The 16455-nt window shown below is 41.0% G+C and overlaps 1 protein-coding gene across 2 annotated transcripts in view; it reads left to right on the top strand.

Annotated features, from left to right (window-relative positions):
- The window catches only part of Cpq (carboxypeptidase Q), a 610322-nt gene that overhangs the window by 440363 nt on the left and 153504 nt on the right, over nucleotides 1-16455 (top strand). For both annotated transcript variants that reach the window (XM_004641291.2, XM_023701349.1), the window contains exon 6: nucleotides 7490-7581. In XM_004641291.2, coding sequence (XP_004641348.2) covers nucleotides 7490-7581 — 92 coding nt within the window. The remainder of the gene's footprint in view (nucleotides 1-7489; nucleotides 7582-16455) is intronic.

The following is a 16455-nucleotide window of genomic DNA, read 5'->3' as shown; positions in this document are numbered from 1 at the left end:
CTCTTGGCTGCTGGAGTGTTCTCATCTGTAGTATTTGGTCTTTGCTCTCACAAAAAAAATGGAATATCTTAGCAACTTTATAACCTGAGTAGATACCAACATGCTTTAGATTAAATGACCGGGAAGTTTCTTTTATTTATACTTTTATAAATACATCCAGTCATTTAATCAATCAATAAACCTTTACCCAATACTGGGTAAATGTTAAGTACTTGTTCCAGTGATAAAAGAAGATGAGTCCTTCTCAGAAAATGAATGGTCTAATGGGAAGATCAATTTGAGTTAGGGAAATCTTTCCAAAGACAGAGATGAGCTTTGTTGAATGAATAGGAGTTTCCCAGATGGAAAAAGTGGAATGCAGTAGATTACAGTCAGGAAGACAAGCACATGCAAAGGGCCAAAGGTCTGAGACACTAGGGCGTGCTCAGGGGCCAGTAGGAAATGTGGTGGGGCTGGAGTTCAGGATGAAGGGCAGAAGCAGAGTGTGAGAGGAAAACTGCAGCAGGACATAAATGGCTCCCTTATGTAGTTTCAGGGTTTTTACTTCATCAATGATTAATAATGATTTTCCTGGCTCTTAGAAGCCTATTTATTGTAGTAAGGTAGGACAATTCCCTTTGAATTAAGGGAAATTAAGTGTGCTGACCTGTTCCACAAACATGATTATAAATACTATTACATCACTCCCATCTCCCTTCTGTTAAATCACCCAAGCTTTCCCAGGTCTACTCTCCTCTGGAGGCCTCTCCCTGCTCTGAATGTTCCATGAATCCTGGATCTTCGCCCTGATCCATAGGCCAGGCCTCCTCTGAAAGTCTGTGGATGCCCCTGCCTGTGCCAGTTGCTTTTCTCTTCCAAGCTCATGGCACCCATGAGCATCCATGTCACGGTAGTTCCCACTTCTCCAAATGATCTCCGTGGTGCCAGAGTGGCTGGGTCTGGAGGAGATTCTGGAGTTGGCCTGCCCCAGTCCACAGCCCAGCCTCCTCCTTCCAGCAGGGTCACTTTATTGCTATGGCTTCCAGGACCCTCCCTGTGTGAGAACCTTCATTGCTGTCACCCTGCCCCAGCAAGTCTCTTACTCTCAGATCTCAATCAAAGGAACAAGCAGAGGCCCCAGGAGCTTGGTCTTCATTTTTTACACTGATTCTCCTGCCCAGCTTTTCTTCTTGGTGGACAAGAGATAGGCTTGCAAGATGAGCTGTAAAGAACATTCTGCTGCCCCACCCCATACCCCATGAAAATGCCCAATTGTATTATATTTACCTAACTAAAAGGACACAAAGTGATTTTCCCAAGAACATATATTGTCCTCAAAGCAATTTTCTACTTCTGCCTGAAAAAAGTAATTGTACTTTTCTTCATAACATAATTAATCTTTACCTAACTATACCCTCTATTTTAAAAAAATTCCATGATGGCGTATTCATATATTATAAGATGAATTATGTAACTTGCCCAAGGAGGAACTTGGCTTTAATATCTCCTCACACTGAACTCACATGCTGCCCTGTCATGTCATATTTCCATGACTCAAGCTCGTCGGAGGAACAGACGTCTCTGGATGTGTAGATATTCCCCAAACTGCTGCTAAAAGACAGCTGTCAGCCAATGTATCTATGAGCTAGAGTGAGTAATTTCTGTATGAAAAAGTTTCTTCCCTGCAAAATTATGTTACAGTAGGGAGAGCGTCAGCGTAGTTCCAGAGGGCTTGAAATGCAGTGGTAAGTGGGTGTTCGGGGCAGTTCATCCCATCAACCAATAGTGTATAGAACTTGTGATCTGGGAAGACTGTCTATGTGGTTGAACTAATGCAACTTTTCCTACTGAATGTCACATTTATTTTGCCTTGCCCTAGTGGTGGAAGCATAAGACAGTCAGCAGATCTTTTTAGTTTATCAGTTTAATGATCACCAGTTCTCAAACTTCTCATCTTTATATTTGAGAATAACAGAAAAATTAAGTCCAAATGTATTTTTTTAAATTTTATTTATTTGATACAGGGTCTCACATGGCATGTGGTCCTGGGGATTGAACGAAGGTCCTTGTGCTTGCCAGGCAGGCGCTTAGACAGCTGAGCTCTCTCCCCATCCCAAGTGTCTTTTTTTTTTTTTTCATCTTTTCTCATATGTACTTTTTCCCCCTAGCATTGTTATTTTCTTCAATGAAATACACATATTTATATTTTTGGCCCCAAACAAAGTTCAGGTACATCGTGAGAGGAGATAACTTGGCCATCTAAGCACCTGCCTGGTAAGCACAAGGAACCCCGAGCATACCATGCTGGCCACCAAAACTGGGCATGGTGGCACATGCCTGTAATCCCAGCATTGGGGAAGCTGAGACAAGAGGATCACTAGGAGTCTGAGCTGCATAGAGAGATGCTGAACGAAATTAATTAATTAATTAATTAATTTTAAAATGCAGACACACTACCCATAGTTTTTGTTCTCTTAAAGAAGAAAATCCCAATGCTGCAAACTGATGTATATCCGAAGGTCTTAATTGAAAACCTAGGAGGTCACGGGGTCTCTGGACAGTATGTATAAACCTGTAAGGAAACTGATCTTTCCTCTGACAAAACCTCAGGGAGAGCTGCTCCTAGCCAGCTCAAACTCGGCTTGGTCTTCCTCTCACCTCTGATTCTACAGCCTTCTCCTCATACTTGTCTTAGCCTGGAGCTGCATGCCCCGAGGAGGCAGAATTGGGAGCGAGGATTACTAACGAGCAACTCACTTGCCCCACTTCTTCCACAAATTAAGTTCACTGCATTCCACTCGCAGCACTTAGCTATGTTTTCACTGGTTTTTTTGTTTGTTTGTTTGTTTTTTTCTTTGTTTTTCAAGCATAAGATTTATTTTATAAGCCTTTATCAAGTTATCATAAACACATACTAGTAGCAAGACTAACAGGTCAAAAAACATATAAAACAGGTACAACGTATCCAGTAGTTTTGGGCTTTCAGTGGACACCAGAGGAATTTTGGTTTTTGTTTTTTATTTTATTTTTCTTCTTCTTTACTAATTTGTTCCTTTTTGTTGTCTTTCACCTACATATTTATTCCAATCTATGCATCTTCTTTCCCCCTTCCTCAATTTATCTTTCTAGATTTAATCATATTTTCACATGAGTAAATAATCTCTGTAATTTTTCTGATTAGCTTCAATAATTCCTCACTTATTCTTTCATTCTTTCTCTTCTGCCCTCTTTTCTAGTTTCCAAAAGCTTGTATGACAATACATTTTCCTCAAGCTTTGCTTCTACTTTATTTCTTATCAGTTATTACTGATTTACCATGATCCTTCTTAAATTACCACACCACAAGGTAAAACCACTCTACCAAGCGGAACATACTTTGCATACAAGCTTATAATTTACAATTGGTTCTGTTATATAACTGTACATTTGTTCCTGTGGTTTAAGGTACAAAATTAATATTTACTACAGTTTGGCAGTTTTTAAGCTATTGTTATTCCTAATTGCTGTGTCTCTGTAGTTTTTGCCACTGTTTTTATTGCATTTGCTTTAAATTCATGGTTTTTAAAACTAGCTTGGATTTGAGATACACAATAAGTTCTACCACTTAAAAAGGATAAACATAGATATATTGACTTTATTCAGCTTTCACACGTATTGAGCCTCTGGCTTCAGACAATATTCTGACTGGCCCTCGCAGTGAGGAATCTGCCTCTATTTGGGCATGAACAAATTCAGTGTTGGGGTCAGGGGCTGTTTCACTCAGAAAGAGGCTCCGTGATTTCCCAGAGGTTAGATGAAATTTGTGTTTTCCTTGGTGGACCATGCTCTCTCTATGGCCGGAGACATTCCCCGGTCCTCTGACCCCTTCTCCCACAGGTCCTCCCTGCTGGTTGCTGGGACCTGACACTGGCTCAAGAGCTTGTAGAGCGATGTAGAGAAAAACTGATAAATAAATCCTTCAAAACCTACTATGTGCCAGAGACTCTGCTTGCTATACCCTTGCCTTGTCTCATTTAATTTCCTCACCAACCCCTTGAGGCAGTTGCCAATTTCCTCACTGTCAAGATGGAGACACAGGAGATTCCGAGAAGTTAGGCAAATGATCTCACAAAGCAGGAGGTGACGGAGACAGCAAGGAAACAGCTTATGTGCACTGCACAGCAAATGCCTTTGTGTTCCCCACGCTGGCCTTCGTGGACTTCGGTGGTCTGGGCACCCAAATGCCACACTCGGTTCAGGGTCTAGTCACTGAAAGAAGTCCCATGCTTTCCTCAAGTGAGGGACAATCAGATTGTCAGAGTGGAAAGAGACTTTGGACACAGGTATTTTCTAAACTCATGTGCTTTTCACCTCCCCCGTGGGAGTCTTGGTCTTGCAAAGGTGCCAAAGTTCCTCACTGCTGAGTGCCTGTTCCGCAGGGCGTTAAGGAGGCTTCTCCTTTCTAGAGACAGCTGTAATGATATCTTTTTGAGACATTAGCATTCCTTACTCCAGATCCATTGTTTCTTTATCCTCTTAATATAAACAGCACTGGCCATCCCTGATTTGAAAAGCAAGGGAGACTAATCCTGTGTGATAATGACTTTGAAGCAGCACCTCAAATCTGTAGGGACAGTGAGAACCCTGACTTTTCAGCTGTGGGCTCCTCACAGCTTGTGCTGCCCTCTTTTCACTATTCAGAGTTCCATCACTTTAGCCATTTGCTACTGTTTTTCTGGTAGGTTCAGGGAAATGTAAAAAGAAGATATATTTTCTGTATATGTTCAAAAATGTATAGAGAGGCTGGCAAGATAGCTCAGCGATCTAAAGCGCCTGCCCTCACGAGCTTAGGCAAGTGCACAGAAACCGGGATTTGATCCACATGTTGTGCCAGCTATGCTCCTAGGGTGGGCTGAGACAGACAGACAGACAGACAAACAGACAGACAGACACACACACACACACACACACACACACACACACACGCAAAAGAAATATAGAATTTTCATTTGCAACATATAGATGATATTACTTTATCTTCTTTTCCTCCCTGGGTTTTAAGCAAAATGTATAATTGATTTAAATCAAACTTAGCATATTTCTTGCAGAAAAACTAAAAGTTGAAATCTTGAGTAATCATGATTGGATTTTTTTTCCTCTACACTTAATGGCAACCAAGAGGCCAAGATGTTATAGGTGATTTGACTCTGGGGCAAGCAGTGGGTGTGCCGGGTTCTTCTTCCCCAAGGGCTGAGAGGCTTTCCGAAGAATCTCCCCTCTGAGAATGTAGATCTCCCTTCTTGGTGTGGAGGTGAAAGTGTGTGTTTCATGCCTGGATACCATTGTGCAGTTTTATAGTTCATTATTAAATGTCCATTACGTTTCAGCTCCAGGGTCATTTCATGCTCATTGGGCCTTCTCCCTGAATCCTCACAACCACCCCAATGATGAATTGTGACGTAGTGTGTAATATCTTCTCCACATGTCAGATAGGAAGCTGGGGTTCAGGCAGGCTGGTCTAATGATATCAGAGTTCAGCATAGCACCTTTTCTGGGAATGGGTTGGTGGAAGTTCTAGATGAGTCTAAAAGGGCCTTTGAATTTTATTCTAACAAAGATACCATGTTTGCATCCAGACATCTGTACAGTACTACTCATTGGATACTTAGTGTGCTCCAAATAATCTTGGAACTGAATTAAAGCACAGAAACCCCTGCTTCCCATAAGTTTATGCTTTGGCTATTGAGGGTTGGAGCAGAGGAAAGTTGTGATTGCTTAGGTTTGCAAAGGTTCATTTGGCTATCCTGTGCAGTGTCATCTGCAGAGTGGTGAGGGCTTGGGGATGAGACTTGTTTGGTGACAGTGGCAAAAGTCCAGACACCAGAAGGTGGGGCTCCAGCCAGAATACAGCAGATGTAAGACTGTGAGGGACATTCCAGTGGACCCAGGTGGAAATTGCCTCTCCGGGCTTTACTTGGAACTTGGGTCAGCCTGTGCCCTAACCTGTGATCTTTTAATACTGTCAAAATCCCCAAGTGTAAAGTAACTTCGGAACCTTTTCAGTTCAGAGGAAAATGTGGCTGCCTCCCTCTAGCAACATGGCACTGCACTTATGAGAGCAGGATGATCATGGGTGTCTGGAGATGGCAGGAAGGAGTTCCATGTCCCAGCCATGGCCACCCATCTGCCTCCTGCCTTTGAGCTTGAGTAGCAGCACGTGTGTGGTTGTAGCACAGCCCTACAGCGTGGCCATTTCAGAGCCACTAAAAGCACATTTCAGCCCTTACCGATGAATCTCCTGTGAGGAGGCCGGCAGGGAGTTCCTTTTAGTAAGATTTAAGTACAGCTTCACATTTATCTGCCTTTGCTATTTCTAAGAAAGGACATTATCAGGTCTGAATCAGGACAGATATTAATTCTTGGTGGCAAAGTAGCACTTTAATGCTACTGTTTTATTATGCTTTAATTTTGGAAGTTTCTTTGTATTAACTTTTACTGGGCAGATATGACCAAACATGATTTCCGACGTGCCAGACCTACTATTAAGTTTAATAACTTCCATGACTGACACTTCCCAATAAACGCATCCTAACTTGCAAATATCCAGTCACTTCCAAATAATTGCAACATGCATTTAATGCACCTGAGCTTGCCAACATGTGGCTTGGCTACACAGGGCATCGCAGAGCCTCTGCTCTTTCTCCTTGTGATCAGGTGGCTAACGGTAGCTGTGTCGAGCCTCCCCTGTCCAGTCTCACAAGAAAGATTCATACTGCACATTACTAGTCCAGGAAAAGATCGTAACTTGTATCTTGTTTTCTACTGACTGTGCACTGCTTTTATACCACTGTTAGTTTAAAAAAAAAAAAACTAGTAAATTGGGCCATCATAAGCCAGGACTGTCTATACACATTTGTTTATCACAAGTCAATGAAATGGATATAAGTTGTTAGTGAAGTAACAAAGTGAATGTCATCCCTAATCAGTTAGTTTTTGCCGACCTTTAGTGAATAACCTCATGTTTCCAAATAGAAGAAACTGCCCTTGGATAAGCACAAATGTTGCATCGTTTCTTAGTTACTGCAGTACTGACATGAGAAGGCAGCTGTACTTGTGAATGCAGACTAATTACCTCCCATAGTTTATTGTAAAATAGAATCAGGTGATTTGGTCCCAGTTACAATTTCTGCAAAACCTCAGGGTCTCCTTCAGTTCGTCCTAACTGCTCCTTCTTGGTATTACCTTGAATCACACTGAACTTGACCATCCATTGGGAATTCCTGCCAGGCCAGATCACCAGCTAAGGATGTGACTAGAGGCTCTCCATTCCCAACTTGGGGACTGTACTAGTCATAACCCCTTTCACCAGCCCTGTGGTTCCCCTTAGCTGTGTCAGCCATAACCTCAGGCAGGCAGTCTCGTGGCAAGAAAGGTATATTCTCCCTGCTGTCCACACTGCAGATGATGGGTGTTGCCATTAGAAAAAGCCCCAAATCAACTGACAGATCCTGTCTTTTATTATTTTTCCCAGGGTTACGTCCAAAGAGAACTCTGCGCCTTGTGCTGTGGACTGCAGAGGAACAAGGTGGGATTGGTGCCTTCCAGTATTATCAGTTGCACAAGGTAAAGACAACTGTTTGTATACACAGTATCAACAGCCAGTATACTGTCATTGATTGATGCTTTTGGTTCACAAATTGTTCCATATTAAGACACTCAATACTTTGTGGTCAGTTCACCCTGGCAAACACTTCTTATGTAACCCTCCTTTATCTACCCCTGCACATGAGAAAGGTCTGGTGAACTGAGGATTTTTGATTTGAAGCCAATGGTTCATCTCTTTATTTTATTTTATTTTTAATGTATTATGGGGAAGGGTCTAGAGGGTGTTCAGAGTCTCACTACTAGATCGGGCTCCTAGTGATCCTCCTGTTTACAGCCTCCCAAATGCTAGGATTACAGGGATGTCCCACCACACCCAGTCTCAATTGCCATCTCAGGGAGCCCTTGGGGCGGGACCAGCAAGGCAGGACTGGGGATTGAACCCCTAGACCCTGAGCCTGCTTGCAGGTGCTTTAATCCACTGAGCTATTGGCCTGCCCTAGACCAAACCAATTTCTTTTTCCTTTTATTTATTTATTTTTTATTTTTATTTTATTTTATTTTATTTTTGGTGGTGGTACTAGGAATTGAACTCAGGACCTTGTACTTCCAGGCAAGCACTTATTCTGCTGAGCTATCTCCCTGGCCCCCAGGTTCTTCTCTTTATACATCATACTTTGTGGTCTTAAAAATTCCCAACAGCATGCTGCCATTGTCTCAAAGTCTCTAGTTCTTCTGTATTCATGTATGCCCTACCAATAGTAATAGAAACCCTTTCCGTCTCCTTACTGAGCCCACCCCTATACTTGGCTGCACCAATCCTCTTAGAAGTGCTAGTGTTTGAGAGCCAAGTCCTGAGGCCTTGAGTCTACCAACAGCACTGCATTAAGCTGGTGGGCATCTAGTAGCTGGAGGTCTCAGACCTAGGAATGTGAAGAACTGGTTGGCTTGACCCTGAGCCTAATTAGGCAAGAGTAGCCCCTAAAGCAAGATGGCAACTGAGGAAGATCATGATTAAAAGCACAAGAGCATGTTTAATATGGGGTGGAGGAGGAAGACTAATGATGAGAGTAGACTTTGGGAGAGCAAAACATCCAAGTGCAAAAATGTTCTCAATCAACTCGAGTGTTAGTTCAAAGAGGGTCTCCCAGACAGTGGGTGTGCTGCTGAGCAGCAGTGTGCAGACAGGGGTGGGAGTCTGGCTACTGCGCTACTGGATTATGCTCCCTGAATTTACAGATGGAAGAAACATGCTCACACTATCCAAGTCACTGAGGGGTTCATTTCTTTTGTGACTTAAGTTTATATCTGTCTTGATCATTTTGTACAAGTCAGTCTCTGTGGTCCTATTTCAGTTAGTAGCAGCATGAATTCAGGGTCATGATTTCAGGCACTGAATATAATTATTTTTTGTACAAATGACAGCTATGATTTACACCCAGCTCTTTTGCTACTTCAGTTCTTTGGGTCCTAAGTGTTCCCAGGTATAAGAGAATTCAAAATAAGTATCCTCTGGTTGGTGGGTCAGTCACATCATCTTCTATATATGTGGTAGATCTAAACATCAGACAAGGATTATTCTGACTCTAGCAACATCCAGTGAACATCTTCAGAGTGCCTATGGTGGCCCACATACTGTGTTAGATCTTAGATCTAATGCCATTACAAAGATTCACTCTGACCTTATGGACGCTGAAATCTGAAGGATACTGATCACTAAACTTCCGTTACAATATAAGGTGTTGTTTCTTCCAGTTAAGATAATATTGCTGGCAGACTCAGGAGGTTCACCTAACCCAGTTTTGAAGGCCACACAGAATGTCATTTCTATGTGGAAGAAATGACAGCTAAGCCATGGCCTGAAGGTTGAGTAGAAGTCAGGGAAGGAAGATGAGTGGAAGGATGAGTCAGTCCGTCCCAGGGTAGGCCGAGGGAGCTGTGTGTGCAAAGGCTGGGGGACAGGGACTGTGCAGCACACCAAGGAATGGAATAGAGTTGCAGAGTGGCTGGTTCACAGAATGCAGGTGGGCAGTGGGTGAGGTAGGAGGGGTGAAAGGGAGCCCAAACAAGAACACACGAATCCTGTTTAGAAGCTTGTACTTCATCCTCAGGGCAAGAAAAGGAGGAGCTTTAAGATTCTATACATCTTGGACTTTATAAAAATGAAACACAATTCCCAAGAGAACTGTTCTAAAACTCTCTTATTCTCTATTCTAGACAAGGGGAAAAAATAGATTTCACTGCAATGGATCTAGCTTGAAAATTCTTTGCCACTCAAATTCCTAGGATCCAACAAAAATAAGATTGATTTCTCTATAAGGTTCTGATTGTCACTGTGGATTAATAAAAATGCAGGGATAAAATCATACATGACTTGATTTTAAACCTCTAAAAAGTTGAAAGATGTGTACACCCAGTCACACATGCAAAAGACACACAATCACATGAACAGAAATGGTTTACCTGACAATATCTGTGATGTCTTCATGCAAATGGTTTGACATAGTGGTAACTAATCCGCATTGCATTTTCAGTTAGAAACAAATAAATTCCAGGTAGGGAAAACATGGGCTTTTTGTTTTAGGGTAGCTCTTTATCTTCCCTTTAAAAAGACATTCAACATGTTTTACATGATTGAGCCTATTTCAAAGGACTTATTCTGGATTTTTAGGATTACCATATTGATAGAAGAATTTGCCAAGAGCACAATCATTTGGGGCTGGCTTAGTTGAACTCAAAACTTAATATATAAGCAAGTTACAAACTAGGAGGCAGGGAATGCATCAGATTGTCTTTGGATTTGTCTATATCATCATTGAATACCACAGACATCCCAACAGTGCCCAGTTCACTCTAGCCACAAAAGAAATCTTCTGTTGTAAAACAGGCAATGACAACTGCTGAAACAAGTAAGCCCACAAATTTCAGCGACCTCACATAACAGAATTTCATTCCTGCTCACCCACCCTCCAGTAGGGGTCTGCTCCATATGGTTATTTGTGGATACAGGTTGACAGACTCTTGGCAACAGGGGTATTTTCAGGCCTTGGCCACCACCATCTAGCTGGCAGGCAAGGACAGAGTGGGAGGTCTTTTGTGGGCTAGTTCTGGAAGTGGCTTCCATCATGTCTTAGTTAATCTTCTTGTCACTGAGGCAAAATATGTGACACCCAGTATTAAAGTAGGAAAGGTTTGTTTAGGATTTTAGCTCTCAGTTCATGGTGGTTTGAATTCCGAGTTGGCTGGCTGTAAGGCGAGGTGACATGGCAGATAAGCACTGTAGGGAGACACAGTCCATGGCAGGCAGCACTCATACCCTTGATGCTGAATCAATTCTAACATCACCCAATCTACATGTAAAAGAGCATTTTACTTCATTTTTATTTTTCTGGACAAATGGACTATAGATAAACATTTGGGTTGCTTCCAGTTTTAACTATTGTTAGTGCAGGGTCTATAGGGTCTTACTACACAGATCAGACTCATAGTGATCCTGCTGTTTTCAGCCTCTCAAATTCTAGGATTACAGGTGTCCACTACCACACCAGTCTCCGTCACCATCTCAGCATGTCCCACGTGCAGGGCTGGCACGGCATGCCAAGGGTACGGGATGTTTAACTTGTGTCAGAATCTGCCTAAGAGATGGAAGCTTTTATCATCTTGTATTCCCAACCTGGCTAGCTCAGTCAGCAGAGCATGAGATTCTATCACTTTTCTTTCCCAGAGCAACATATAGTAGTTCTTGTTTCTCTCCATCCTTCTGAATACATGGCATTAAGGCCTTTCTACTTTAGACTATTCTTTCAAATGTCATGTTTATATGTTTTTCAAGGTATAGCTTTAAAGAGTTGTAAGAAAAGACCTGCCTTGATTTTAATGGTCACTATGCTTTCTTCTCCCCTGACTCCCTGCTATGAGACCATCTTGTTTCTCATGCGCTGCTTATGATTTAAGTGGGACTGAAGGCTTTCTTACCCTGTATGATGTGTGGGTTCAGTTAGCGGTTGGAATGGCCCTGTTTCCTTCAGAGAAGCACCTTGACAACAGTAGGACATAGAAATGTCATCCTGTTGGAGTCACAGCTGGCTCCCAGGGACACTGCCTGGGTTGCTGGAGTGTAGCTGGAGCCACGAGTGGAAAATGATTCCCACCAGGGCTTGAGAGGTGGTGGGCAATTTCTCTTATCCTTATCAAGGAGATTATGCTAAAGGGGATAAGAAAGACTGCAGAAAATACCTCTGTTAATCTCTATTGATTTAAAAATATGAACTCCTGTATTGGCTGAATTCAGCTTGTATTCACTTAGAAAGAAATATCACCACAGAGAGAAACATGCTATTGTAAATAAGAGTTTACTTATGGAAATAGAATTCAACTTTGGAATTAAAAATCATTATAGATGGTGTTATTGAATTTCCGAGCCAGTGAATAAGATGAGTTGTCCAGATGCCGTTAGGAACAATGTGACTTGCTCTTCTTCTGTTGGAAGAAGAGCAGAATATCATTTCTCATGTCCTGAAATGTACAAAGGAGAGGGGAAAGCCCTAAATTAGTTTTGACTGAATTTCTGGCATTTTAAAATCTTTTCCATTTTAAGCAAAAATATGATCTGGCGTAATTATAATGAGTAAGGTAATCTGGCCTGGAGAAGGCCTCATTACCCAAGGTAATCAAATAAAATAGATTGATACATTCTACTCTGGCATGAAAAATATTTTAACCTTTTTCTGATTTATTACACAAACTTCTGGCAATTGAATTACATGGATAATGAACACTGCTGTGTTCTGGTAGTCATTAATAAGAGCAATATTTTAAATAGGTTTTATTAAATGAGGGATGGGATGGATGATCATTCTAAATACATCAGTTGGTTAGAATTCCTGCCAACTTGAAAACAAAAAAAAGCTAAAATGACAAGGTACATTATTTTCTTATAATTTCTTGTGTTGCCAATGCTGAGGGACAAAATTTCCACTTCACTATATAAATATATCAAAAATGTTAGCTACTTTTAGGAGTGACATTCTTGCCAGTTTCCCGGCCCACATTAGATTTCATACCTCACTCTAACATAAATAAGTAAGTTACCAATGCTTGTGAGACTTCTTCATGTTATCTGGGCAAGTGTCTTCCTTTAGTATTTTTATTCTCCCAACATTATTGCCTCTATATACCACCAATGTAGTCAGTGTGATGACATTGCTAGAGTATGACAGCACTGTACGTGTGTTCAGAACAGGTTATAAAAATATTAGAGCCAGTCTACTCATTCGGCGTAATGGCATCCACACTGTATCTCCAGGACAGCCTTCCTTGTGTCTTTAATGTTCCATGCAGTATAGCTGTGTTAATCAGAGGTTATGGTCTCAGCCATCATTGCTGGGCTTTTATGCATCCTGTGCTTTGCTTTCAATACCTAGATATTTGCATTAGTTTTTCAAGCACATCCCCAAATTGGTTTAAATTTAATTTATCTCAGTGTGTTCTTGATCTAGAGCTCTCACAGTTCCAACAGCCATAGAATTTGTACAATACATGTGGGAGCTCTTCAGGATCTTGTTAGGATTTGTGGATGTTATTTTAAAAGGAAAAAAGGGAAAGACTGTCTTCTTCATTTGTTTGCTTTCTCCCCTATTGAATTCTACTGTGACTGTGGGACCATGAAATCTTATGTACATATGGTAATTTTATGCATTATAGATGTATATCAGTCCAGGCAGAACTACCAAAATATTTTCTTAGATATTAGGAGAATCCCATGTTACCTTCTGTGTGAACATGAGTAGGCATCAATACTCTGCTTTTGTCTTTCTAGGAAGATATATATATATATATATATTAATGTGAAAATAGAGGATGTGACAACTAGAATGTAATTTTTCCATGTTCTTGGAATTGCAGGACCTTACTCAGTGTTTTGAGGTAAATTTATCATATAAGGCCTTATGGTTTCAGACCATATTTGTTTGATTTGAATATCGATTTCAGCCCAGTAGATGTAGAAGTAATAACCCAACTTCTCCACTGCTGTTTTAGCACAAATAAAGCAAGAGCCTTTTAAAATTATTTCTGAAAGCAATGGGACCAAAACACTGAGGCTTCTGTGAGTAATTATGGCTGGCATCTTACCTCTTGTATTCTCTTCCTGAAACCTCAAAGAAGGATCTGAGCAGTTTGTGTCTCATCTGTTTGTTTCATCAGGACTAGAGGTGGCCTTCCAGGCACTAGTAGTGTCTCCCTCTGCTCAGCAAGGTGGTGATCTGGCCTGAATGGACCCACAGTGTCTCCTGTATTACTAAAGTACTTACTAAAGAATTCAGGTTGACATGTCAGGAAACACAAATCTGAGCTGAGGTGTCATGCCTGGGGCTCCCAAGTGACCTATATGGGTCAGAGCCTTTGGGACTGAATTATCTATGACATGTGCTTGGGCCTCACTGGGTCTCCCTAAGTCGCAGCATCAGCAAACCTTACTTTTGACTCACTAGCACTATTTGAATTTGCCTGGAGCTGTCTTCTACCTGCTGCCTTCTAAAGGAATAGATGGCCAACTCTACCTGTCTCTGTCTCTGTCTCCATCTCTGTCTCTGTCTCCGTCTCCATCTCCATCTCTGTCTCTGTCTCTCTCTATCTCTCTTTTTCTCCACCCAGTGTTTTCAAAGTATGCTAGTAAAGATTTTAGCACTGCAAGGCTATGTGTCTCTCCACTCAGTTCTGCCATAGAAGTGCACATACACAATACTAGAAGGGTAAGCAGGACTATGCTTCCATAAAACCTTATTTTTAAAAAATAAGTACTTCACACCCAATACTATTTGATCCCTGCTTCACACCAAGCCTTTATTGGATATTGGACAGAAGTGTAGAAGTCTTCCCAAGCTCATAGTCATACCTCTTGGTGAAAGGCATTTGGAGCACACAGTGGAATTCCGACATTTGGGCGCTAATCGTGTGACTGATGTCTGTCAGCTTGGCACTCAGGATGGTGCAGATGCCTCCGCTTAGGCCTTTGGCCAGCAGACCCACCAGGGCAGGTGAGCACAGTACCTTAGCCACACACAGCTTTGTTACCTGGCTAGTTGGCTGGGCTTACATATTTTTTCCTAGTTCTTAAAACAAGAATGAAAAATATTAGTAAGATGGATAGATGCAATATTGGAAGATATACGTCAAGGGATATCTTTTTAGAAAGTTTACATACAGAAGTGTCATTTTTATTCTTTTTTCCATAAATTTATTGAGAAACAAATAGCAATGAGACAGTTTCAAACCAAAGTGGAAGGACAGTTTTAATAATTAACACATTGCATGCATTCTTCCTACTGATTATTTGCTGTACAAGATGCAGACATGATATCTTATTTACAAACACTATTACAACAAATCCCTCTGCTAATTAAGAGAATATAACTATATATCTATCCTAACCATTTTGAATACACAGATACAAAACGGACATTCATCTGTATACCCTTTTTGTTTAGTTCCATTATTTGAATATTATAAGTGCGTTAACTCAGCAAAATATTCTAAAAGAGTCCAGTAGCCCATAATAGTATTGGATCTTCCACTTGACTGGCAATGTCAGAAATTGTTGACCTGAGTCCCCTACAGCTCAACATAACAGCATGGCTTTAGTTCTTATACTTCGTTTTTATACCTTTCTGCTGGATGGTTAAGACCAAGGTAAAGCAGGACTTATGCAACAAGAGTTGTAGCTTTTGGGTCTGATAAAGTCAGTGAAATCCCCTCAGGATTTATCCTGAGATCCTGTACCTCAGATTGTAGAACTTTTGTCAGTGTCAGCCATGTGGATGATTCACGGCCATTGCTTGGTGAATGTGCTTTCTATGAGAGACTGAGAGAATGTTTTCTCTCCATGTGACTCTCCTTAGGCACACTCTACATCATCCTTCACTTTCCTCTTTGGCCCCCTAATCTCTTTGATCAGAAAATTTGGGACACTACTGAGTTACATGACATTACAGTATAAGTTCTCATATGTCCTGAGTCTTAATTGACCTTGGAAGGCTAGGGCCAAAATGTTGGCTTTCCTTGAGGCCCTCCTTTTTCTCTAATTTTGATCTTCAAACTTAGGTTATTAACCCTCCAGAAGACAAGCTTATTGTTATTATCATACAACCTAGGCTGTTAAGCTTAACCTCACTATCTGTCTGAATATCAATCATCTTAGGCATAACATGGAACAGGTATTTTTCATCAAGTATTGATATGTTGAACTTTAAGTCCCTACAGAGTATGATGAAAAAAACATTTAAAAATTAAAATATATTTTAGAGATAGGCATAAAGAATTACATAATGCTTATGTTTACATGTAAGTTCAGAAATCTAACCATATACAACCATGAAGCAGGATAGTCCCACAACATTCCTTTTCCTGTCTCTTGCCTTCATTCACCAGCTCCTTCTTTTTGAACAATCATCTATCCAAGAGACAGCACAGCAGCAACTAGCATGTCATGACAAGCAGCCCGTATTCAGAAAACCAGAATGACAGACACTCTAAGCATGAACATACTATTACAAATTGCCACCTTCAGTGCAGTTGCTTAGTTCACAGGTGTCAGTATATATAGTTAGTCAGGGTGAGAATCTTTCCAATTAACTACTAGATTAAAAAATCTTCTTAAGAGTCTCAGGACAGAAGTGTCTTTTCAAGTAGTGAAAATGTATCTTAGTATGACAACTTTTCTATTAATTCTTAAGAAATGTCATTCACTATCTAACCACACCCTAGTTTTATCCCTAGGTTTGCCAATAGTATTTCATTTTTAAACATGAATTATTGTGGGAGAGGCTGTGCCCAAGATACTTGACAAATGCTAGGTATTTGGTTAATCAGTAGCCCTTGCAGAAGTATAGTCTCTGC

The sequence above is a fragment of the Octodon degus genome, unplaced genomic scaffold, assembly GCF_000260255.1.
Source record: "Octodon degus isolate 3935 unplaced genomic scaffold, OctDeg1.0 scaffold00134, whole genome shotgun sequence".
Classification (NCBI taxonomy): domain Eukaryota; kingdom Metazoa; phylum Chordata; class Mammalia; order Rodentia; family Octodontidae; genus Octodon; species Octodon degus.
Note: the sequence above shows the minus strand (reverse complement) of the source record. Positions and strands in the feature narration are given on the sequence as shown.